Here is a 26,126-nt window from a genome sequence, read left to right as displayed (position 1 = left end):
ATATTGAAAACTTGTAAAGAAAAAGTTAGAATCTTAAATGTTCCAGATATTCTTCCAACTCTTAAACCTTTCCTTAGAATTGAAGTTTCATCTATAAAGGTTAGAATGGAATGGAGAGATGTACCAGATACACTATGATTCATGTTTTCATGAAGCTGCTTAATGTGGTGTTTCTGTTTTTACCTGAATGTGATTGTGTGTTGTAGGTGTGTGGGTCAGATGTCTCTTGGCGTCACCTCAGTGCAGACGGAGGAGCTTTTCAGCAGCAACACGTCACTTTTCTGTAGCACCTGACGTCCTAACACTGCTTCCCAAGTTTCTATGTTGACTCTAAGATGAAACAGTTTATTCTCTGTCAACCTGAATCAAAGTCCAAAACTCATGTTGCATTTATTTGGTCTTTTATCAACAAACAGCCGTTTTCTAGAGAAACTTGTGAAGCAGAGAGGCTGCTTTCTGCTTCCTGAATGAGAACATACAGTGAGGACCTCCTGAGCAGGGTGTTGAACGGCTCCCATCCCAAAGCTGCAGACCTGTGGGGCAGCATGAAGAAGACCCGTAGCAATGTGTCTTGCTCATACATGTTGCTATTCAGTGCAGACCACAAGTCACAATGACCACAGACATGTTAGTAAGGTTGGGACAGAATGTAACTGCAGATGACAAGCCAGCAGGTAGAGCCAAAGATCAAAGAGGGCTCATTTTAATATGAAGGAAGCAGCACCTCTGCAAGATGAATGTGAGAATATTAAACATGTAGTTCTAATTCTTTGAAACAGCTGGTCTGTTTTCAGTTGGCTGGATGTTTTTATCACTTCATGTAAGTTCTCACATAAATCAAACCAACTGCTTAGCAGGCTTTAGGGTATATCTGTAAAAGCACAGTTTCTTTGACCATCAGACAGTCCACTCAACCTGAGAACAACACAGCACCAGCAATGGTAACCCTAACCCTGGAGTGTGGAAATGGGGTCACAGCAAACATAATAAAAAGATTCTGCAAAGGTGCCTCCTTGTTTCAGTTGGAACTGCTCACACAGAAAAGATTTTATAGGAACTTTCCCAGCGTTGTTGCTTTGTGGATGTTCATGTTTTTCTCCACATGCAGAGCTCATGTGAGTCTGGTAGTTTCACGCTGGGATTAGTGTAGAATTTCTTCCATTTGGAGCTAATGGACAGCTTGTCCGAGACGACAATGCTGTGGGATTGGCTCCACATCACCAACTCCAGTCATAACGTCCATTTAAATTCAGGATTTATTAATGATTGATAATAAAAGAAAGTTAGATTTTTATCCTAAAGTGGTTCAAAGAAATTTAGAAATGCGTCATAATAAATTAGAATATTGTTGAAACGTTTAGTTATTTCAGTAACTCCATCACTTTATATAGATTATTTCCACACAGAATAATGATTTCATGCCTATACTTCTGTATCTGTTAATTATTAGGATTTTCTGATAATGAAAACATGACATTTAAGTTTAGAATATTACATGAGAGCACAAAAAACATTTTTATTACAGAAATGTGGGCTTAATAAAAATGATGTTTAATACCTGCTTAAAAGTTCATTCCAAAAGGTTAAATCTGACAAACAAACCTCAGCAGCACAGATTCTAATTTACTGTGATGTACCTGTAGATACCTGTTGTCTGCTAGAATTCATCCAAGCTCTGGAAATGGGTTTTTACTACACAAAGAAATATTCTGCAGAATGGGACAGACCAAATTTTATCAGACATAAGAAATAAAAAGGAAATCTAACATTCCAGAGCTGGAACAGTTTCTTGAACACACAGCTCATCTGAGCCTTGTGGTCTGCACTCCTTCGGACTCTGAATGACCACTGGTGGTACTTTGTGACAACAAACTGCTGCTCTAGATATCAGCTTTTCCTGCACACATTGTTCAACATGCCGCAAGTTATCGGGGCTGAGTGTTCAGATACTTTTCTCCACTGCCACCTCTGACTGAACAACCCAGAACAATGACTGTGTATTGTGAAAGGATGAACCCTGGTTGTTTCCTCACTCTAAAGACCTTTTCTGCAGGATCAAACTAAAGTCTGTTTTCTTTCTTGTAAATAATATCCTTATTTTTTTACGTAGACACAACGTGTCGAGCTGTGGCATATTTACAGTGCAATGCTGTGCATGACTTGATGGGAGTGCACACAGGGTTTTATATGTAACTGGTTTCAACATGAATACCAAATAAATCAATAACTGGCTTTAACATGTGCTGCACAGTGTTGTTCTTTATTTTATTTACACAGAATAGGTATTATTTCTACTTTTTCCTAATGCATTCTCAAAATGTACAGAGTGGTTCATAGCTCTTGAACCTGTTCACATGTAATCATACCACCAACACAAAATTGACTATTTTATTGGGATTTTAGGTCATTGACCAACACAAGCAGATCATATTTCTAAAGTGGACATATTGTTCCCAATCTATTTACAAATAAAAATGGAAAAAGTGTGGCGTACATCTGTAGACAGCACCTGTGAATAGAAGTACCTTTCGCTGTAACAGCTCCAAGCCTTCTGGAGTATGTCTGCTTAATTTGTACATCTAGAGACTAAACATTTTGTCCATCCTTCTGGCAAAATAGCTCAAGCTCATTCAGAGTGGATGGAGAACATCTGTGAACATCACTTTTCAAGTCTTGCCACAGATTCACAAATAAAACATTTTTTTTATCTCACATCACAATTATGCTCTATGCCTCTGTGTGTCTGTCACATAAAATCCTAATAAAATATGTTCTTGTGAAATGTGAAAAAGTTCATCCAGTTTGGACAGTCACCACAAGGCACCACATACCTCTGGTATATCTTAATCACACTTCCACGTGGTAATGGTGGTGACCAGGTGATGCAACAGGACAATGATATATTTTAAATACTATTTTAAAACACATTCTCCTCTAACAAACAATACAACCTCCAGTGAAACATGGACAGTGACAAACTACTACAACATAAAATCACTTCTTCTGCAACACTTTGACGATACTCTGAACTGAGGACCCGACGCCTCTGTGCTGGTAAAGTCTCACTGCTTTGTTTACCCATGGAATGGAGAGAATGTGAAGGATAAAGAGGAGTCACAATATTATTGATGATGATGAAAAAAATATTCATATTACTAACAGGAATACTTATTACCTGATGTTTTGTATGTCCTGTTCAAACTGCTGGATGGTCCCTTTGATGTGGACGGTCAATGTTCTTCTGGAGCTTGGCATAGAGGAGGTCCACATGTGGCATTATGTGGTGAAAAATTTCCAGAAAGAACTTAAAGTCCTTATGTTTCAGCAGCATGCCTGATGCTCCTGCCTCCCTGATGGTACTGGGGTCAAAGTCGTCTGAGTCACAACAACACTGAATGAGATCCTCTCTGTCCTCTCTGTGAACCTGTCTGTGCTCAAACATAATGTTGACTGAAAGTTCAATCTGACATGACTGGATGTTTCAGGTCTATGGGCCACCGTTTTATTAAGAACGGCTGTACACTCAGGTGATCTAGAAATAAAGCGGGCAAATCCACCAGGGTCAGAAAAGAAATTCTCACCTTGGAAATGTAAGAGGTGACTTGTGCATTGGGTATAGTGTTCAATCCTAAACCACCTGCAGTGGGACCCTTCATCACACTGACTCTATCATACACCTGGCAGATTAGCTTACTGATCTGATCCACAGGAATGATGGCAGAAAGATGCTCTGTTAACGCAGTTGCAACAGACTGACTCAGCCGATCACCGCAGAGGAATAAACTCTTTCCTGCACATGATGTTTGACATCAATGTGGCGTAGTACAAGCACATGTTGAGACTGTGTTAAAATATCCTAAAACACTCTTTTGATCTTCTTTGATTATTTGCTCCCTTGCTACAGACAACACGCAGACCAAGCGCTTATTTTGTTCTAATTTTGAAGTATCTTTAAAAACAGTGGCAGTCTCAAGGTGCTCTTTCTCCATTGTGAGATCAATAAAGTCTATCTTATCTGTCAAAGCTCTATCCAGAGAGGTAACACAATCCACCAACCCACTAACAGAGCTCTAACCTTCATCATGACCATATAAAGACAACTCTAAGGCCCCACAAAATTTCACACAGTCTACTATTCTGGACAATATGTGAAGATTCTTTGCTATCTCTTTGTTGTGCCTTCTAATACCAGCTCTATAGCCCTCATCTAATGGTTCAGTAATGCTAACTCTGCCCAAAATGTTTAGCAGCATGGCTGTGGTTACTTCATTGCTGTTTGCATTTTTTCAGAGAGATGTTCAAGGAGATATTCATTTGTTTATTTACTAGGTCAACAAATTTAGAAAGAGCCAGAAACAATCATAGGTCAAAGAGAGTCAATGAATTCTAAGAGATCATCAGTATGTGTCTGTTTCCACAGTAGCAGAAAGGCCCATAGATAGTGTCCGATCAAACTGAACCAGTTGTGTTTTATTCCCTTCGCTAATGTTGTGTTTATGTTGTTCCGACCCATCTGGTCACTGCCTTCTGGAAATGAGAACAGGAAGGAGAAACAGAAGAGAAGAGACATTTTTAACGACAGTAAGATTGAACACACTGAACTCAACAATAAACTATTTAGAATACGTCGACATGATACAGGAAACTGTCGACAGTGTGGTGAGAGTGAGACAATACATGAAGTACTGGTATGTCAGAGGCATGTTGTATGATGGATGAATTTAGAAAGATTAAAGAAACATTTAATGCAAGAAATACAAATTCTAGTTCTTCAGGAAAACAAAACTTAGAAAGATATGATTATGAACAGTAAATACACAAAATAAATTGATATTTTGCCCCACACGCCATACCAATTGTTGGCAGTAATGCACACCATATGATTTTTACCAACTGCCAAACACACCCAATAAGAAGAAGCAGAAGAAGCAGAAGAAGAAAAATAGAAGAAGAAGCAGATCCCTGCCTTCTTTTTTTTTAAATATTGCTTTATTCACATCAATACACATAACAATACAATACTGTTACTGCTTAAGACAGGCAAAAAAAAATATCTCCAAAATATATAAATGAACAGTACAAAAAGTAAGTAAAATACGAAAGTAAAGAACACATCTTAAACAAATATCTTTTGCTAAATAAGGTTTCAATGCCTTTTGGTTTTCCAGGCCTTGAATATTGATGCTGTATTAGTATAACTCCTGTTAAAAATGTGTTTAACTTGATTTGGAATCAGATCATCTTTTATGAATGTGGAATTTGCCAAAGAAAAACAGAATTTGTACAAAAAAAGGATTTTCCATTTGTCTTCAAAACAAGGAAACATGTTCTTCTCTTGCAGTCTGTCCCATTTTTTTGACATAATGTAATACATTCAACCAAGACATTTTTGTGTATAGGCAGTAATAAAACAAATGTGATATACATTTCTCATCTATACCACACAAACTGCAGGAGTATTCAATGCTCATTTTAAATCCTTCTAATGTTTTTTGTTGGGTATATTGTGTGGATGAATGTCCAAGGTATGTATTTGATTTTATTTGTAAAGAAAACTGTATTCCCAATTAGCCACATTTTTTATCACCATAAATCGATGTCCAGCCAAACGTAACTCAAGGAACAGGCATATGTACTATAAGATTTCTAATGAATATTTTTGAACATGTGTGTTTTGTGATGTTAATATCTCTATCACCAGGATCAGTCGTGTGAAGCTCAGTTACAGAGCTTTTATTTTAAAAACCTGTAATACATTTCTTGGAACAGAATTAAAGATCACATGATATTCTTTTTGTGTTAGAGGTATGCCAAGTTTAGAAATTAATACATAATATATTAATGACTCTTTCTGTATGGAGTTTGCATATTATCCTCGTGCATGCGTGGGTTCTCTCTAGGTACTCCGGCCAAAAACATGACTGTTAGGTTAATTGGTCTCTAAATTATCCTTAGGTTTGAATGTGTGTATGTATGTGTCTCTGTGTTGCCCTGTGATGAACAGGTGACCTGTCCAGGGTGTCCTCTGCCTCTTGCCCGTACACCACTTGAGATAGGCAGCAGCTCCCCCCGTGACCTTGTACAGATGGGTGGATAGGTGGATATATTAATAACTGTCCATCATTCCTCATGAGCTGTGAAAGTAAATAATTGTTTGTTATATGACTATTTGTTTTTATATTGAATAGTTTGGTTATTTCAAATGTAATAGTTTGGTGGTGAAACATTATGCTCCTACATGCTGCATATGCGATTTCCATGCCAGCAGAGCTTGTTTATGAAAATTTGCTAATTTTACCAGTAACTTCTGAGATTTTAATAAGAGATGAACTCCTCCAACTGAATTAGATATACATTTTGGGAAATCATTCCAAATAGTATCTATCTCTTAATTGATTTTGTCAGCCATTTAATGTGAAAAGTATTTTTTAACATGTAAAAGCTTAGGACCTCCAAACCTTCATTTTGTATTGTGTTTTCTTAGAAAATGACATTTATTTCTCTACATGAAGGTGAAGAAGATTTTAGCCAGTTTTTGCAAGTTTTAATGGGCATTCCCAATAATAGGGACACATAGACAGCTCAACGTACTATTGGATCAAAATTTAAATTATTGCAAGATTTTTCATGCTTTTTACTGATATGCCTAAGTATGTTACTGTATTTCTTTTACTGGGGTACCATGTATCTCTGACAGGTCACATTCTTTAAAAGGCAACAGCACAGATTTATTTTGATTCATTTTTAGACCCGATGTTCTAGAGAACATCTTTACACATTTTACAGCTTTGGCTACCTCATGTTTATTAGACAAAATAATAATTGCATCATCTGCTAGCTTGGATACTTTATATTCTCTGTCACCAGCCATAATACCTTGAAATAAACTTTTTTTTTATGAGTATAACCATTATATGTGCAACAAAAATGAACAGGAAAGGGCTAAGAGGACTTAAACCATAACTAATGTCTAATCTTGGAGTTGTTTTGTAGAGCAGTCCGACAGAGCTGTTCTAACCTTTATAAAGAGTTTGGACCGCTCTCAGAAACCAGTTCCCAAAATAAATATATTGGAAAGTTTTAAACATAAATAAATGACTTATCGATTTAAATGATTTATAAGAGTTAATGAATAGAATAAAACTAATGTCTAAAATATATTTATTATAGTCAATCATGTCCAAAATCTGTTGAATATTATTGCATATGTTTCTATCAGGCATAAAACCTGATTGTTCCTCAGTGATATCATTTATGCCTTATTATAACCATTTAACAAAGATCAGAGCAAAAATGTTTGAGTCACTATTAAATAAACATATTGTCTCAAAATTTTACTTTATTGATCTTTTTTTGTTTTGCGACAATTTTAATAAGACTTTGACAAAGAGTTGGTGGTAATTCCCTGTTGTTTATGGCCTCTTTAAATACAGCAACTAATATTGGAATCAAGTCTTATCAAAGGTTTTTAAAGAGAATTAATGCATTTCCGAACCTCTGCTACGCTAACTTTCTGAGGACAAACTTTGTAAAACCTTAATTACCTCTAATGTCCTTTTCCATTCATTTAATGTTGTCTATTGCTTCTGATAGAAATCAGACAGTTGTTTGAAAATAAGCTTTTAGTCTTCACATATTTAGTTACTGATGTTACATTTATACAGAAAAAAACAATTTAACATTTTTTTTATTTTTTTATTAAAATAACACCTCACTCACACTTACCCCCTTGTTCTACCGATTTCATTCTGAAATCACTGCCTCCTCCTGACCAGCAGGGAGCGGTAAACGTAGAGGAAGCAGAAGAAGAGGAGTACAGGCTGCGGAACTTCCTCTTCCCACTGCGGCCTCAGAGGTAAGGACCGAAGTTGTTCGTTCAAGTACTACAATCTATGTTCAATCGCTTCTAAATCTTCTCCATCCTACCCTTTAAGCAGATGCGTTTTATGCTTAGAGAATAGACAGCTACGTTTGTGTTGTATGTCGGTGTTTGAATGCGTAGATGGTGGATTTTATGTTAAAAAGTGTGAGGAAGCCGGGTTAGGTCGCTACCGCCGCTCTCCGCCATGTTGGCTGCATGTGTTAATAGAACCATAATAGGCTGTGTATACGGATTATTGGCAGCAGAGTTCTCTTTTTATTGAGGTACTACTAGATTATTTATTTTTCGGTGATTTAGTTTTTTTGTTACCTGTTTTACAGAAACTGAATAGTTAGCTAACAGCAGCCTGTAGTTCTGCTGGGCTAAAGGAGGGGGCTCAATGAAAACCTGACCATGTTTGTGTTGTTGCAGGTGTCTGAAAATGGTCCGCTACTCTCTTGACCCAGAGAACCCCACCAAATGTGAGTAAAGCCTGCAGCTGGTTCTGGAGCTTGGTTCGGTGGCTGTGATGACTCTTAGGACACCTTTGAGTTAGCCGTGAAAATAACTTGATGTAAAAACCTGAGCTACAGAGTAAAGAGGCAGTCAGTGTCCAGTTGGCTGCTGCTTTGTCATTTTTGTTCTGGTTTTTTTTTCAGCATGCAAGGCGAGGGGCTCCAACCTCCGGGTTCACTTCAAGGTAAGCTGCTCTGCTGTTGGACCAGACAGTCCTGAAGCTTTCTGCTTCTAGGACTTTCAGACACCTTCCTTTTACTCCATGTATCTGTAGAATTAGGAGATCATTGCTGCTGAGGCAAATGTTATTCATTTCTATGTATATAACTTTGTTTTAATATTTTACAGACGGCACAAAAATAAGATTTTATAGAGAGTTTGTCAGAATCTGTCGAATATGAGGTTGACCTGTTAAGGTTGCTATAGTGAAGGGAAAGTCAACATCAGTTGTTGAATGCTCTGGTTCTACAGGTTGGTTACTGATTTCAAGTTATTATAAAGTTCTGGTTTCAAACTGATCAAATTTTTCCTGACTTTACCATCACCTCCCTAGTTCTGATATTAGCAGCTGCTTTTCTGTTTGAAATAAAGGCAGTGAGATCATGTTAAACAGTTTTACTTGGTTAGATCATGAGAAGCTCGCAGGGCACAAGCACCGTCGCCGCCTTGGAGGCGTTTGGGTTTGTAAGAGAGGTTTGTTGATGAAACCAACAAGCTTAATTAAACCTGTTAACTTATCAACTATGTTGATCTGAATTTTCCATCCATTAATTGTTTTTGGTGATGGTCTGGTGTTTGCACAAACAAGGGAATGAATGTCCAGATGTGTCAGTTTTAAAACACTAAATTTAATTGTAGATTTTCTGCTTTCTCCATGGTTTAGTTTGCACCTTCATCTGAAACTCGTGTTTTATGTCCATCTTAATGTTGTTTTATTATAATAGGAATAATGAAGATGTTTAAACTTAGAGCACCATGTTGAGTTACCTGGAGAAAAGGTTAAATGAGGCAGTGTAGAGGAGTCAGTTCTGCAGTCTTATTCTAGAACCGGATCAGGTCTAGTTTGTAAAGTTCCAGTTCAGAGTTGCAGACAAACGCAGGTCTGAATCAAGGAACCCATCTGAAAGTTTGGACAGATTGTTGGACTTTACAAGGTTGAGATTTGTTTAATTTCCTCTGATTTCTCTCTGGTCTCTTGGTAAAACAGCTTTAAATTCAACTATTATTCATTTTTCCTTGAACAGAACACCCGTGAGACAGCCCAGGCCATCAAGGGCATGCACATCCGCAAAGCTAACAAGTACCTGAGGGACGTCATCGTCAAGCACCAGTGTGTCCCCTTCCGTCGCTACAATGGTGGTGTTGGACGCTGTGCTCAGGTTAGAATCAGAACCAACACTTAGAGATGAGTTGAGGGCTGCCCTGATGACTATCTTAGGACACCTTTGGATTAATGATGAAACCAAACTCTTAGTCTGAGCAGCATTAGGGTAAATTCTCAGACTAAATGAAAGGATGCGGCTCTTCTAAACACTTTGTTGTTTACAGGCCAAACAGTTCGGCTGGACCCAGGGTCGCTGGCCCAAGAAAAGTGCAGAGTTCCTACTGCACATGCTCAAAAATGCAGAGAGCAATGCTGAGCTGAAGGTAACCATGACTTTAACACTTTGATTTGTGCATCACTTGATTAGAGACTGATGAATGATGATTTAGGAAACATTTTTAATGAGTACAAAATACAAGCATGTCTTCATCAGTACTGCCATGTAACATTTGTTCTTCCCAACACATTTCTGTAGTTACATTTGAAAACATTTCTCTTTGACATTTGTGTGCACATGTCTTGATTTAAGCTCCTTTGCTTTGCAGACAAAATATTTTATTGAAAAAAAAAAAGGTCAAAATGTCTAGTCTACAAAAAACCGTAGGAGTTACTGGTTTATTGAAGGGGCTTCTATTTAAGCCTGACCAGATCACCATGGTAACATATAGATGTATATGCTGAACTCATGATTTCTACTAAAGTTCTAGCAGTAGAATGAATGACATACAGTACCTTGTGAAAGAATTCGGCCCCCTTGAACTTTTCAACCTCTTGCCACATTTCAGGCTTAAAACATAAAGATATAAAATTCTAATTTTTTGTGAAGAATCAACAACAAGTGGGACACAATCATGAAGTGGAATGAAATTTATTGGATGTGTCAAACTTGTTTATCAAATAAAAAACTGAAAAGTGTGGCCTGCAATATTATTTGGCCCCCTTGCATTAATACTTTGTAGCGCCACCCTTTGCTACAATTATAGCTGCAAGTCGCTTGGCGTATGTCTCTATCAGTTTTCACATAAAGAGACTGAAATTCTTGCCCATTCTTTGCAAAACAGCTGGAGCTCAGTGAGGTTGGATGGAGAGCGTTCGTGAACAGTAGTCTTCAGCTCTTTCCATAGATTCTCGATTGGATTCAGGTCTGGACTTTGACTTGGCCATTCCAACACCTGGATACGTTTATTTGTGAACCATTCCATTGTAGATTTGGCTTTATGTTTTGGATCATTGTCTTGTTGGAAGATAAATCTCCGTCCCAGTCTCAGGTCTCTTGCAGACTCCAACAGGTTTTCTTCCAGAATGGTCCTGTATTTGGACCCATCCATCTTCCCATCAATTTTGACCATCTTCCCTGTCCCTGCTGACGAAAAGCAGGCCCAAACCATGATGCTGCTACCACCATGTTTGACAGTGGGGATGGTGTGTTCAGGGTGATGAGCTGTGTTGCTTTTACTCCAAACATATCGTTTTGCATTGTAGTCAAACAGTTGGATTTTGGTTTCTTCTGACCAGAGCACCTTCTTCCACATGTTTGGTGGGTCTCCCAGGTGGCTTGTGGCAAACTTTAAATGAGACCTTTTATGGATATCTTTGAGAAATGGCTTTCTTCTCGCCACTCTTCCATAAAGGCCAGATTTGTGCAGTGTACGACTGATTGTTGTCCTATGGACAGACTCTCCCACCTCAGCTGTAGATCTCTGCAGTTCATCCAGAGTGATCATGGACCTCTTGGCTGCATCTCTGATCAGTCTTCTCCTTGTTCGAGATGAAAGTTTAGAGGAACGGCCGGGTCTTGGTAGATTTGCAGTGGTCTGATACTCCTTCCATTTCAATATGATTGCTTGCACAGTTCTCCTTGGGATGTTTAAAGCTTGGGAAATTTTTTGTATCCAAATCCGCCTTTAAACTTCTCCACAACAGTATCTTGGACCTGCCTGGTGTGTTCCTTGGTCTTCATGATGCTCTCTGCGCTTTGAACAGAACCCTGAGACTATCACAGAGCAGGTGCATTTATACGGAGACTTGATTACACACAGGTAGATTCTATTTATCATCATCAGTCATTTGGGACAACATTGGATCATTCAGAGATCCTCACTGAACTTCTGGAGTGAGTTTGCTGCACTGAAAGTAAAGGGGCTGAATAATATTACACGCCACACTTTTCAAGTTTTTTATTTTTATTTTTTTAAAGTTTGACACATCCAATAAATTTATTCCACTTCACGATTGTGTCCCACTTGTTGTTGATTCTTCACAAAAAATTAGAATTTTATATCTTTATGTTTGAAGCCTGAAATGTGGCAAGAGGTTGAAAAGTTCAAGGGTGACGAATACTTTCAGAAGGTACTGCATTGTGTCGACAGTAATTGAATATAATTGACATGAAATGTAATTTGCGAAGAATTATAGAAAAAATAAGTGATGTGCTTAGGTATGTCATGACAAGTAGTACAGTGTTTAAATACTAAAACAAAACATTTTACTGACTAAATAAAGGTTAGATGATATAATACAAGGATTTCAACATTTATAAAAAGTCATTTATTAGTGGCCTTTATGAAGGGTAAACAGAATTTGAATTCCTGCACAGTTCAGAATTGAAACAAATACTTTTTCCAGATTCTGTTCATTAACCATAATTTACAATATCCTTTGTAAAAACATAACATTTATTTTATTAAGTTTGTGTTGGTCCCCTAGGTTCCTCAAAGTGGAACTAACCTCCTCATTAAACTGGTTTTGCTGGATAGGCTATGCCAGCATTTTTACTCTTCACCACTAGTGGTTAACTTGCCTGTCCCCTTATGAACAAATATGAATTTCCAGCACTTTGCTGCATCGGCAGCCAGTACTGTCTTATTTTAATTCTCCCCCTCTCTGCTCCTCCTTTCCTCTTTGGCTGTGACAATAAAGGAGAGGGTATCTGTCTTCAGTCTGGGAGCTTTAGCGAGGCAGATACCCGAGTGAGCCGCACGAACATCATGGATTGTTTATTTAACAAAATCAGACGACACCCAATCAGAGCCTTTGGTCCTGCCCCTTGGCGATAGCTGAGCGAGCCAGGACACCCTGGGTCTAAATCATTGGAGTCACATGGACCTTCTATTAATATATTAGTTTAGGAAATTCCAGCATCAAGGCTAGAAACTAACAAACTGTGATACAATAATCACATTGTAGCCCAGTAGGTATGTCTGTTAACACTGTAGTACACAGGTCACACACTGCTTATAAATTTATGTTTAGGGCGAGTACATATTTCTATGTATCTTAACATCTGCAATTTTCTTTAATTTGAGCCATATTTGATAAACATCAGATAAGAAATAAGGATGCTACGACCGTTGCACCTACAGATGCATGATCATCCAGCAATGGAACAGCGTGGTTTTGTTGACATGAATCAATGCATAGCAATGTCGTAACTAACTATTCAGGCTAATAGACAATGTCCAATCCAGTAATATTAGTCATACGCTTTCAAGAGTTTAGGGCAGAGAATCCAAGCCTGGTGTCGTTTATGGAGATGCTGATTGTATTTTCCAGCATTTGCTTTTTTAATGTCAGCTCCAAAGCAAAGGGTGAATACTTTGGCTAAAAACAAGCTGACACTGGAATGCCTGGAAGTTCCTGTTCCGACCCAGGCCAGTTTTCAGCTGGGCATACAGAACCGATGGTTTTCAAAACTCTGACTAGGAGTATTAAATGCTTACTGCTTAAGATGCAAAAATAACTTTAGACTCAACTTGGACTCCTGATCTGAGACCCGAGTGAGCCAGTGACGACTATAAAGTTGATTATAATAGGATGTTATTACCAGTCAGTTCATGTTAGCTTTAGCTTCACAATAAAGACTGCATTAATGTCTCTCTAATTGAACGCTGCATTAAATGACTTTGGATCATTTAGGAACCAAAATAAACATAAAATTCTCTTGCTGCTAACTGTAGCATCGGTGACACGTCTGGCTGGAAATATCAAAATAAAAGCACTTCCTGTTCCATACCTTTGGACATTTAACACTAATTTACTTGCTACATATTATCTCGTTAGTTGTGTTGTAATGTAGACCATATCTATATTAGAATTAGAAATTTTAAGTCTATTTTTTGTTTTACTTTGCTCTCATCAGTGTGCAGCACTTTAGTCGATGTTTTTGAAGAACAATAAAGTTGTATAGAATTATAAACACTAGTTTCAAATGTGTATTTAACAAAACTGGTTTTCCAAAATGATTACAAATTCTCCAGGTTCAGTATATAGTGGAGTGAGCAACATGAAGGTGGGATAAACAGCTGTTAACTTAACTCATTACAAAGACAAAATGGCAGAAATTCAACATTAACAAGCAGCAAACAACATAAACCCATAGGAATGGTCGGTGGTTCTTTAAGAACCTTGGTATTTCTGCTCAACCATCTGACCCATGCCTTACCTCCAGTCTGATTGTATGTAGTGTAGTCTGAGTCAGCAACTTTTGAGTTTCTGTCCCATCTGGGTTTAGGGTCTGGACGTGGACTCTCTAGTCATCGAACACATCCAGGTCAACAAGGCCCCCAAGATGAGGAGACGCACATACCGCGCCCACGGCCGTATCAACCCTTACATGAGCTCACCGTGCCACATCGAGATGATCCTGACTGAGAAGGAGCAGATCGTCCCCAAACCAGAGGAGGAGGTGGCCCAGAAGAAAAAGGTGCAGTACAGATGGGTAACGATGTGCCCAGACATGCAGCAGGATGTAGGTCGGGTTCCCACCGCTTGATTCAAAGTGGACTGATCCTGTTGTATGTCTGAGCCCACCGGCTCTTCAATGGTTGCCATGATGACTGCTTAGGACACCTTTGGATTCTCCATGAAAACAAACTGTTAGATTCTGAGCAACTAAACCGTACAGTTGTCATGATGTTACATCATGGACCCTTTAATAACTGGGAATCTCTGTCTGCAGGTTTCACAGAAGAAGCTGAAGAAGCAGAAGCTGATGGCACGCGAGTAAATTCGAATAAAAAGATGACCTGTTGTATCACTCTAAACTCTGGTTTCTTTATTCCACTCTGCACATGTCAAATTCCTTCAGGTTTCTTTATTTTAGGTGTTTCACTAAATAAGGCCTCAGGAAGATCATCTGCAGAGTTCAAAGGCTAAGTGCTGCGCTTGAGGCTTTTTATTCAGAAAAGATGTATTTACTCATAGATGCTTCCGGTTTCCATTGGCCACCATACAATGCAGGTTAGTTCACTGGTTAAAATGACTGAGATATTGATTAAACGTTTGAGTTTATTTTATTGAACTGGATAACCTTACTCAGCTTATGGCATTTAGTGGTAGGTTTCATCCTACTTAATGTTGGAATGAAATACTTCTGATAAAGTGGCGGTGCAGATGTTGTCATGAACATGAACTTCAGTGTTTAGATTTGAAACCTAGAGCAGAGAAGGTGGTCGTTTTCTTCAGGTTAATGAAAGCAACCAGGAATAAACTCTTTGGTAAGTCAGACTATAAGCATCACATTGAACAACTGAAGCTCCGATTACTGCGGAGGACAGACTGACGAAAAACTCGTGATTTGTTTTTAAAACCTGAGGTCTTTCACCTGATAAAGCTGCGTCATTTCCCCCTGGTTGGAGTGCTAATTTGGCTGCTGTTACACCAGGTGTCCGCACGGGGGCTCCAGTGGATCATACAGCTGGCGTTTTAAAGCGCAAACGCATCCAGTTGTCAAGATACGCTGGTACGTTACGTCATTAACTGAAATTATTCCAACTGGTTCAGATGCATTATTAAAAGAGGATTTTAACTAGTTCCCAGAAAGATCCATTTTACTATTTAATGTAGTACATCACAGTTAATGAGAAATGGAGGTTTTATCTGTCCAGCAGTAAGTGTTGGACGTATTCAGAACCTTCCTTGAAAAATGTTTTCACCACAATTTGTAGGAAGAGCAGAATACCACTGAGATTTAATATGGATATGTGACCATAAGTCGTAAAACCTGTATTTGACTAATGGATCAGTGCTGGCATTAATAAACACCAGATCCACTCACTTTTTTCAATGTTTTGACATTCTGGGCATACAGGGAAATTATTTTGTCCTTGCCAGGGTTGAAAATGTATACAAGAATGGATTATTTCCCACATGCAGAGCCAAAATAATGATGAGCAGCCATACAGATGCCCTCATGTCTAGAGTTCCTGGTTGATGCGGCGACGGTGAGGCGCCTGGATACTGTTGCTGAAAATAAGCCCACATTCCACCACCATGATTGAAATTTGAGCTGTTTGTGCTGTGCTTTATGGTCCAACATCTACGTTGGTATCATCTGATAACAGAACATTGTTCCAGGAGGCCTTTTATAGCATGGGGAAGCTGGTACAGGATGAATTTTCTGGCATGTCCACTCCTGGAATGATTGGCAGCTGTCCTAAATGATTTCCATAGGTTAGTAATCTCTCTCTCTCCATAATGATGTCTTCCATTTGTTTGGAAATTGCATTTAAACATTTCCAGATCCCCCCACCAACACACACACACACACACACACTCCAGTGCAGTCAGTCCCATGTAGATGTAGACACTGGTGAGGATCATTTGATGAAGGAATTTAATACGCATCACCTTTACACGTCATCCGTTTCCTAAATTCAGTCTGCAGAAACTGGTTGGGATTTTAAAGATAAGATTAATCAGAAAAGGATTGAATTTTGGATTTCTCAACTAAAGCAGCTAACCAGTTGTCAGCTGACTCACCAGCAGGAGAAATTCTTATTTTTAGTATAAATATTATCAGTAAAAATTGTTTTCTAGTGGTAGTGGTAATCATATTAGGATCATTAATAAATCATGCAGAATTTTACCTTTTACTCATAATTCCTGATATCTGACATTTAATTTAAGGAATATATTTTAATTTGTACAGTTTAAACTGCAAGAGACTCATTCAATAAATGTTCAACACTAGCTTAGATATAAAAAGCATTATAGGGAAAAATAAAGTAGCTCAATTTAATCCTTTTACTTGAGTGAAGATATTTTCTGAATAGATTATGTATTTACATAGAATCTTTCATTTGTTCGAATATTTGATCAAACATATTAAGAAATATTTACAGAAGTGGAACAAAAATCCTTTTACATTTTTATTAAATATAAAACTAGAAAAAAATAATAAAACTTAACTGTTTTTTTCAACATGATATTCTTTATGAAGAACTGACGGAATATTTCTTGCATCCATCTAATCAGACCTGTAAATGAAATGATAAAATGAATTTGAATATGAATTATAAATGTTTCTGTAAGATGAAAATGAAAGGTCCTGTCACAGTGAGGAGTAAAATAGTTACCTGATTACAAATGCAGACTGTTGTACTCTTCAGTAACCTAAAATATAAGAAAAGCTGGAGCTGCTGCGGGTTCATCTGGGCCTGGTTCTGCTGAAGGTCACTTCCTAAATTTAAGACAATTATTCCTTCGTTCTGCTTGCTCAGGATAAGAAACTGATGCAAAGTCAGTGACGTGATGCAATCAGCTGGACTTTAACGTTTTACTAATTGGGATGATATAATCACCTAAACATAATTAGATTAATCTGGAATAGATGCGCCTTGATTGACTGTTGTTCGATTAACTGAACAGAATTTGCACATAATTGAGTTCTAATAGAATATGAAGTGTTGTCTTCTAAACATTTGTTGTGAATAAGCGCTGTATAAATAAACGGAGGTTTAACTGAAGTGAATTATTTCCCTAGTGGATTTAGATCATATTATGGGGTGGCGCCGGTGACGGGTCACCAGCAGGGCATCTGCCCACAAAACACATTTATTCGTTAGGCTGCAAATTGTTTTAGTACCTTTTATGTACAAACGTTAGTGTTATTTAAACCTATGAAATAATTAAGATACAGCTTCTCTGAGCTGTAAATGTTTGTGGGAAATGGGCCAATACGGAAATATCTGAAGAGACTTTGTTAGAGCACTCAGGTGTGTGTGTGTGTGTGTGTGTGTGTGTGTGTGTGTGTTCCGATCACAGGAGCATCTCCCAATCGGAATATAAGTGCTTTGATCTCCGCCCCTCATGTGGGAAATAAACTGGAACCCTTGTTGTCTCCTCTTTATGATAAAAAAGTCAAACATATGAACCGAAACCAACGGAAGCCTTTCGGAGACACATGAAGGCCCATTTTATCAGGTGATGCAGAAAAATCACAATATTGTAAAAAAAAATGTAACACAAAAATAAAATAAATAAAGCGGAATATTTAATGATCATTTTTTCATTTAATAAAATTTGTAAATGTTTAATAATCACCCTTCAGTTTCGGGATAGTCTTATTTGAAAGCGAGGCTCATTTTGTTGTTTTAAACACTGAAGAATAAATGAAACTCTTGATTTCTAAGACAGAGTCAGCTGCTGTCTAACCCAGTAATTACTGAACATCTAATCTCAACATGAACTTTTCTCGCCCCCATCTTTATTCCGCAGCCTGTTGCTGATCCTGCAGAAATCATTTCATATGCAGGTGAAATGCGCACTTTGTTTTTTGGTTTCTATTTTTAAACCAATCATCAACAACATTAAATGTTTCTCTGCTAATGCAAACCTTTAATTTCCTTTCTGCTCTCATGTTGCGGTTCTTGTTCCTTCTTGGATATCTCCTCATTAAATCAAAGCAGCCGCTGAACCAATCAGAAGGCCCTGTGAATCTGGGTGGACTACATCACGGCCGGGTCATCCAATCCCAACAAAGACCCCCCTTCTCCCCACACACTACCCACCCCACCCTCCGGCTCTTCGTTTCCTCCTCTGAAAGTTTGGATCGCAGCTGATGAAGATGCTGAGCAGATGATCACTTTTGATGGTCTCCTTCAACGAGCTGGACAGATCAGAGCGGTTCCGCGCTTAGCGCCGGACCTTACCAGGGCCCGAACACAGACTCTCTGTCGGAGCGGAACTTTTTCCCGCTTTCCTACAACATTTGGGATTTGTATTGTTCCGGTTGAATGAGATGGGCTTTGAGTCCAGAAAGGAGGTGAAGCTGCTTTAGTTTAAGACCGGGTTGAGGAGACTGTCCGCCGCAGCCCCCGCACACCCCATCCCCAGTGCCCCGGGTCTCCCTCAGAGGCGGTAATGTTAGCGGTGGGTCAGATGGACGGGTCCCGACAGAGCGCCTTCCTCCTTAGCACTCCACCTCTGGCAGCTCTGCACAGCATGACCGAGATGAAGACCCCCCTGTACCCGGCGTACCCCCTCTCCTCCACCTCTCCCGCCACCACGTCTCCTAATCCAGGCGGCATGGCCGTGTCTTCCCCCGGGATCAAGAGTTCCACTGGGCTGTCATCGGGCCTCGGCTCCCCGCAGCATTGCTCCTCCGCCACCCCGCACGGAATTAATGATATCCTCAACCGGCCTGTCGTCTCCTCGGTCGGGACCACAGCGGTCGTAGCGGCGGCCGCAGCCGCGGCTTCCTCTTCTGCGGGGATTCTGTCAGGTCTGCCCAGGTTCAGCAGCCTCAGTCCCCCACCTCCTCCCGGACTTTACTTCAGCCCCAGCGCGGCGGCTGTAGCCGTGGCCCGGTACCCGAAGCCGCTGGCAGATCTCCCGGGGAGGACGCCGATCTTCTGGCCGGGAGTCATGCAGAGTCCGCACTGGAGAGATGCCAGATTCGCCTGTTCGCCCCGTAAGTGATTATATATATAGATATATATATAATTACAAAATGATCTTTTTTGGTGAACAGCTTTTCATGTTTCTGTTGCAGATCAGAACTCGGTGTTGCTGGACAAAGATGGGAAAAGGAAGCACACACGGCCCACTTTCTCTGGACAGCAGATCTTTGCGCTGGAAAAGACTTTTGAACAAACGAAATATTTGGCGGGGCCTGAGAGAGCGAGGCTGGCCTATTCTCTGGGGATGACTGAGAGTCAAGTGAAGGTAAGTCACAGGAAGAGAGGCAAATCAGACAAATCAGCAAAAACAGAAGCGGCTGAGTTTATTTTCTGCTCTGATAAGAATCTAAATGATTATTTTGACATCTTCAAGTAACCTAATTATAAAGGATTAAAATTATGATAGCTGTTTAGAATGGACCCTCTTTTAAAACTTTTTGCCTAAATTAGTTGATGATATATTCGGGTTTAATTTTTCTTCCGTTTAAAAAAATATTGAATTCATTCATTCACTGAGCTGAAGCTTTCCCTGCAGGTCTACTTTATCGCGTTTTATTAATTTTTTTAATGTTATTTAATTTTCCGCTAAGTACTGCTAGAAAGATGAGGCAGAAAAAGGTGGATATATTGAGCCGTGTGTGTGTGTGTGTGTGTGTGTGTGTGTGTGTGTGTGTGTTCGCTTAGGTGTGGTTCCAGAACAGAAGGACAAAGTGGAGGAAGAAGCATGCAGCGGAGATGGCCTCCGCGAAGAAGAAGCAGGACTCAGAGACGGAGCGGCTCAAAGGAACATCGGACAACGAGGAGGAGGACGACGACTACAACAAACCTCTGGACCCGAACTCGGACGATGAAAAGATCACACAACTGCTGAAAAAACACAAACCAGGCTCTGCGCTGCTGATGCACACGTCTGAAAACGACAGCTCTTAATTCCGATTTCATTTTTGTTCCGCGGAGGGATCTGGTGGGATGAACTCATGGATTCGGTTCACTTTGCGAATCTTTTTTTGCGAGGCAAGGGAGGACACTCGTTTCCTTTCCACAGAGAAGACTTTAGCTGTAAATAGAGGCGTGAGTTGAATAGAAATTGCTATTGAATTATTGCTGTGAATAATTTATGTGTAGTTTTTTTTCCTTTGTTTTGTACAGAAACGCTGCTCCAAGATCAAGATATTTTGATCTGACAGCAGTTATTTTTTTCTGTGTCCCTGAATGCCCCCTGATCTGTCAGATAAAGCAGGATGTGGTTGTGACTGCTGCTGCACCTGAGGTCCACACACACACACACACACACACACACACCTTGGTGAAACCTGTGAGGCTGTGAGAGCGGCCTGCAGCAGCTTCATGTAAAGCACTTTTATTTAATAAAAACTATAAAGTTGGCTTGTTGTTTCCACCCGATGCATTTAATCAAAGCAGTAGATTTATTGCGCGCTGACATCTCGCTAATTTATAATAACCTGTTAATATTTTACATTAATATTGTTATTATTTGGATATTATTTATTTAAAGATGTTTAGATTAAGCAATTCTAAAGAAGGTTATTTAAAATTGTTCTTTATTCTTAGAAATGCTTCCGAATGGAGAATATTTAATCCTAAAGGGCAGAGTAAATTGAGTTTTATTCAGTGCAGGTCCACATGTCCTCTGAAGGCGCTGAGCAGGTCGTGAAAACGAGGTCAACCTGAGGTCCAACTTCTCAGCGGGCAGCAGGCTGCTCCGCCCGTATTCATTTATTCTAATAAATTAATATAATACATTTTAAAATAAAAATCACTGGCAATGTGCTTTTTTAATCAATGTTTATTAAAACCAACTGTTTTCCTTATCTTGAGATTTACGCTGTGAGGAATTCTTAATTGTAACAATTAACGATGCTGAATTTTAATTTTATTTCTCTAACTCTTAAATATATTTTTGCAAAAATGTTGCTACACTACTGAAGTGATGTGGCCCTCCGTCGATAAGAGAAGGGTTATTGCGGCGATATAACTTCAGTTATTTAGTGCGTGTTGCTGTTGTTTCACAGATGTTTTCACAAATCCTCCAACAAATCACCTGAACGCCATTTTTTATGCAAAAACCACAAACCTAAGCAAATTCAAATCTTATTTTGTTTTAGATCTTCCAAATATAAAGTTCATCAGTAAATCTTTTTCTGAGAACACAAACGTTTATTTTCTGGCATTAGCCAGATGTTACAGGACTGATGGGTTTCGTTCTTAACAGGACGTCAAATGTATTATTATTATTATTGTAATACTAATAATTCAATTAAACGAAGTTTATTTATATGACGCAACACATGTCGTCTTCAGGGAAATTGAGTCCAATCATCCAGACAGATTCCACAACATTTCCAATTTGATCCTAGTTATCAAAAAAAAAATACAGCCTTGTTCCCAGTATTATTTCATTTGGTTAAAGCATTTTCTATCTATTGGCTTTTATAATAATAATAATAATAATAATAATAATAATAATAATAATAAGAAGAAGAAGAATAGCTTCCTGACTCGGTGTTTTTAAGGTAAAGTATCAGTCTTATTAACGGTTAAGTGAAATCTGTGTTTTAATGAATGAAGAGTCCGGCCTTTTCATTGGTCAGTTTCAACTGACTTTACACTCACGATGACCTTCCTGCTGTGATCCCCATCCTCCTCTTCCTCACAATAAGGCTGATGATGAAGCTTTCAGTCTCGTTGTTTCATCCAGTGAAACAATAGCTGCTTCTTGTTAAAGTCTGTGTGTGAGAGTGGAAAAAAGTCGGACTGGTTCTGTGGGTCCTCTCCACCCTGACAGGGAGAATGGGTCAGAGCAACGCAGCGCCGCTGCTGTTGGTTCCTTCCAGCCGAACTTGACCCAGAAGGACACCGTCCGGGACACAACTTGATTTCCTAACGTTTGCTGGACACGAGTTCTGCAGTGTGAACTGGGTCGCGGTCCAAACCCTCTTTATGTTTTTTGCATTTGAACCCTTATTTCTTGCTGAAGGCAACAGAGGCGAACCGCACCACTAATTACCGCTTTTATCGACATTTCTTATGTCTAAAATATGCATCCTGCGAATGAGCTTATGTTCATGATGATAAAAAACAAAACGGAAATGTTTACCCTTTTTATTTTTGTAATATACTTTGTAGGCCTACACTTCTCACATTCTTACCGAACCATCTTCGCCTGCAGGGGCCAGAATCTGACCCGTCCGCTTGTTGGGCTCTAGTTTTCTGCCAAAATAATGAGACTCACATCTGCTACGGTGGCCGAAGTGGCCCGATCTTAGCCCAGGGACCCCTCCGGAGGTTCATCGGGTCTTGTCCACAAAGCAGAAGGGCTAAACCCGTTCACTTTCTCAGACCATCAGATGCGTCCGGGCTGGTGGTTCCGTCCTTAGTTAAGAATCTGTTCACTGCAAGAAACCAAACGAAATTTAGATCAAGAAAAGAATCAAACCAGTTTCCTATTCCATTTTTAGCTTCGCTGGTTTTCATTGTGTGTGTGTGTGTGTGTGTGTGTGTGTGTGTGACCGCAGGGCGTCTAGTTTATCAGAGACAGTTACCTCCACTCGTGGAGTCCACCTGATAGTTTGGAAAGTGTCGCTAGGTTGTTTTTCGTCATAACCGGTGACAGACCCATCCTGCGGCCAGCGCCGGACCTCTGTGACGTCACACCATACCGTCAGGATGGAGCTTTAACTGAGGTAACAAATCAAAGTTTTCCCATACATCAGTGACAGGGTGATGTGCTCTGCGAGGGTCGGAAACATTTCCTCAGCTGCGGTATTTATTTCCAAGCTTTCTCTCCAACTTATTTCAGTTTGATAGAAGTAAATAATTGTTCCGATTGTTCGGACCTGTTTCTCAGCCTTCATATTATTTGTTTGTTACGTATTCACCGTTATGGTTACCTCAGGGCTGGTAAAACATAACTGTGTTTCAGCATGAGGGTCCACACCTATATCTACTGGAGTCTCAACAGAATCTCCTTATTTTATTTTAGCAGAAAAAAGGCATTCTAATTTTTTTATTTGTTACAATAGGTAACTGTTTCTTCTGTTGCATATATTTGTAATAAATCCCCACATAAAATTTAAAAGATAGTCCAGAACAAACTATAAATATTATAAATATACAGTGGTTTTCCTGCAATGTACATAATTTATCTCCTGTTCAGTTTTGAGTCCTATTTAATTTTTTATTTGTAAAATCTAATTATTCAAATGATGGCACGGACCTGAAACCTTGTATATATTATATATATCCACTATAGGTCATGTTCTGCAGATTCTTCAGGTCTCACACAGCAGAGCATCGTCTCACACATCTTCATCTCAATGCTTTTTGCCCCATATATAATGTTTAACTGACAACTAGGCAAATGTCACACGTTGTGGCTTTTCATTTTGTCCTTTTAAAAAATACAAGCAAACTAAAAACAGCGTATTTTTCTGGCTTTGTAAAAAGCTCTTATAGATTGTAATAAAATAGTTTGAATTGATCCATTTTTCAAGGACTGAGCTGGCTGACTGACCCCATCAAGAGAGCTGTGCAGCTGAAAGAGGAAAAGACTTTAAAAGTTCTGAAAAGTCACTTAACTGGAAATGTGGCAAATCATGTCAGGTAGGTAAAATGTTCCAGTTTTAAAAGGGAAAGCCAGTGGTTTACCAATCAAAGGTTCCAAACAGAAAACTGATATTAAAATATCTTACAGTACAAAATACACAACCAAGCAAAACCAAAATGAAACTCCATAAATCTGTTGTGGTTTTTCAGTGTTTGGCGATCCAAACGTCTAAGATGTGAAGGTTTACTTCTCACTAATTCATAATAAAACTCAATAGGTTTGACTTTTGAACAAAAAACAATGTGGGCTGCTGATTAAGAAGTGGCGCACCATTAGTTCAGTTGTCTACATGTTAACTGAAGGCTTCTTGTTTCCAGGGAGAGATTTTATGCAGAACACAAGTTCATGAATGATATGAATATAATGAAGAATCATGACAAACCATAGAAAATGATTTACTAATAAATGTGGGAACTGCTATATATTTATTGAACACATTAATGTCCTACTGATGCTGTTATGTGCCAGAAACAATCCTTATTTGTTCATGATCTTTAAAATAGAGTCAGTAAAGAAGATTGTTTTTGTAGAAAATGTGAGCCTGTGAATCTTGGCTGAGGCCTTTCTCTGGGGTTTGGATGCTCTCCTCATGCAAGCATGGGGTTTTCTCTTCCCAGGGTCCGTCACGATAGATGGATGAATGGACAGAGTGGAATTTTATTTAGACCTATTTTAAAAATGTTAAAAAGGGTAAAAATGACCTTTGTAAATATTTTTGAATCCATGTCTCTGATCCAGAACATAAAATGCTTAAATATCAGAACATTTCTTTATCTAAAATGCTCTTTTTCCGGCAGATTTGTGATGATGAAAGCGGCTTTAACGATGATTTTTGACTTTAATCTCTCTTTGTGTTAGTATGTTGCACTGCCACCATTTGGATCTGAATGATTATAATTAAAGTCTGAATTGAACAGAAAAGTATCAACAGGAACACATCGGTATTGAAACTAATCAGACTGAGCTGCACCTTCATCTGCACAATAAAGCGATGAAGACATGAGTCTATCAATTTTAATATTGTATTTTATAAGACATGCAGTCTAAAACTGGTCAGTCTGAAAACCCACCTAATGCATCCCTTTTAAAGGCTTAAAGTGAACCCAACAGCTGGACATTTATAGACATTTTCACCTTATGTGCACCTCAGTAATGTCAAAACACATGTCTCCTTGGAAAAAAGACCAGGTTGGAGCTCTACAGATGAAGTCCATTTGTGCTGCTTGTTCATGAGGAAATGATCATGAATGTTGAGGTGTCCAGGCTTGCAGACAGAAGAGTCCTGCTGCTGGTTAAACCCCAGATTGTTGTAGAAGCATTGAGGTTTCCATCCTGGTCTTAGAAAACTGGACCAGCACTGCCCTAGAGGAATGGAGCTTATATACCAAATAAAACCAAATTTAATTTGAAAGATAGTTTATAATAATAATAATAATAATTTTTAATTTAAAAAATAAAAATAATAAAAAAACAATTACAATACTACTATAGTGCTACTACTAATAATTCTAATATAATATAAAACATATAATAGATTAATATATTTTAGAACTGTTTTTAGGAGGAGGAAGACACCAAATGTTTGGATTCCCGGAGGAAAGCTGATGAGCTCAGTTTGATCATTTCAGGTAATTTATTTGTTCTCTATGTGAAAGTTGCAGCAATTATCCCCTATAAAAACCATCTGAGCAGAAATCTGAATTATTGGAGGATTGCTGGTTTTTATGGAGAGATAAAAGTGTTTATTACAGATGAAAAACTAATAAATTGTATAAATCAGGTTTCAGTTGTTCGGGTACACCTTGATCCGTGCATGTGTGTGTGGGTTCATGAGTACGTGTGGGTATGAGCTATCAGGCATTTTGCCGCAGGCCTTTTCAGCTTTTGTGGTACTGGAGTCAAAACTCGATGTTAAGTGTTGACAGTAAGTCAGGCTGCTATCTTCCTGCATGCAAAGTTGTCGAATGACCTAGTCAGGATTTTCTTTGGGGGCCTTCTCCAGTAAAGCCCACCATTCACCACAGCACCTCTTACTTTCTATATAGAAACTTCTTGCTTGACCGTTTTTTTGTTGATTACTGTTCAACATTCTACATGAAGGGGTAGTTTGATCTTATG

The 26,126-nt window shown here is 38.8% G+C and overlaps 3 protein-coding genes and 3 non-coding genes across 7 annotated transcripts in view; all 6 read left to right on the top strand.

The window, feature by feature from the left end:
* mfhas1 (multifunctional ROCO family signaling regulator 1) overlaps positions 1-2,237 on the top strand; it is a 39,131-nt gene extending 36,894 nt beyond the window's left edge. The window contains exon 3 of the mRNA XM_047372770.1: positions 207-2,237. The gene's annotated coding sequence lies outside the window, so the exon portion shown is untranslated. The remainder of the gene's footprint in view (positions 1-206) is intronic.
* A 5,558-nt stretch (positions 2,238-7,795) lies between these two features.
* rpl17 (ribosomal protein L17) lies at positions 7,796-14,743 on the top strand. Its single transcript, XM_047373360.1, has 7 exons — positions 7,796-7,855; positions 8,294-8,343; positions 8,521-8,561; positions 9,622-9,756; positions 9,926-10,024; positions 14,212-14,403; positions 14,659-14,743. The coding sequence occupies exons 2-7, from the start codon at positions 8,304-8,306 to the stop codon at positions 14,704-14,706; spliced, it is 555 nt and encodes a 184-aa protein (XP_047229316.1). The 5' UTR covers positions 7,796-7,855; positions 8,294-8,303; the 3' UTR covers positions 14,707-14,743.
* LOC124873171 lies at positions 8,383-8,452 on the top strand. The gene has a single exon (XR_007039464.1). It is a non-coding gene; the product is annotated as a small nucleolar RNA SNORD58 (small nucleolar RNA).
* LOC124873168 lies at positions 9,795-9,861 on the top strand. The gene has a single exon (XR_007039462.1). It is a non-coding gene; the product is annotated as a small nucleolar RNA SNORD58 (small nucleolar RNA).
* LOC124873169 lies at positions 14,525-14,592 on the top strand. The gene has a single exon (XR_007039463.1). It is a non-coding gene; the product is annotated as a small nucleolar RNA SNORD58 (small nucleolar RNA).
* Positions 14,744-15,644: 901 nt separating the features above from the next.
* Positions 15,645-20,766, top strand: nkx6.1 (NK6 homeobox 1). 2 transcript variants are annotated; one of them, XM_047373358.1, is made up of 6 exons: positions 15,645-16,151; positions 17,745-17,903; positions 18,198-18,234; positions 18,389-19,392; positions 19,474-19,646; positions 20,066-20,766. In XM_047373358.1, exons 4-6 carry the CDS (start codon positions 18,843-18,845, stop codon positions 20,309-20,311), a joined length of 969 nt encoding a protein of 322 aa, XP_047229314.1. In that variant the 5' UTR covers positions 15,645-16,151; positions 17,745-17,903; positions 18,198-18,234; positions 18,389-18,842; the 3' UTR covers positions 20,312-20,766. The 2 variants fall into 2 exon arrangements, with proteins under 2 accessions (XP_047229314.1, XP_047229315.1); XM_047373359.1 differs by lacking the exon at positions 15,645-16,151 and having other exon boundaries at positions 17,143-17,903.
* Positions 20,767-26,126: the final 5,360 nt, after the last annotated feature.

Source organism: Girardinichthys multiradiatus, chromosome 8, assembly GCF_021462225.1.
Source record: "Girardinichthys multiradiatus isolate DD_20200921_A chromosome 8, DD_fGirMul_XY1, whole genome shotgun sequence".
NCBI lineage: Eukaryota > Metazoa > Chordata > Actinopteri > Cyprinodontiformes > Goodeidae > Girardinichthys > Girardinichthys multiradiatus.
The sequence above is the reverse complement of the archived record's forward strand: the minus strand, read 5'-3'. Positions and strand labels throughout refer to the sequence as shown.

Coding starts and splice junctions, on each gene's coding strand:
- rpl17 (XM_047373360.1), top strand. CDS start 8,304: ATGGTCCGCTACTCTCTTGACCCAGAGAACCCCACCAAAT. Junction 8,562..9,621: donor ACCTCCGGGTTCACTTCAAG/GTAAGCTGCTCT, acceptor TTCCTTGAACAG/AACACCCGTGAGACAGCCCA. Junction 14,404..14,658: donor AGGTGGCCCAGAAGAAAAAG/GTGCAGTACAGA, acceptor CTCTGTCTGCAG/GTTTCACAGAAGAAGCTGAA.
- nkx6.1 (XM_047373358.1), top strand. CDS start 18,843: ATGTTAGCGGTGGGTCAGATGGACGGGTCCCGACAGAGCGCCTTCCTC. Junction 19,393..19,473: donor CAGATTCGCCTGTTCGCCCC/GTAAGTGATTAT, acceptor TTTCTGTTGCAG/ATCAGAACTCGGTGTTGCTG. Junction 19,647..20,065: donor TGACTGAGAGTCAAGTGAAG/GTAAGTCACAGG, acceptor GTGTTCGCTTAG/GTGTGGTTCCAGAACAGAAG.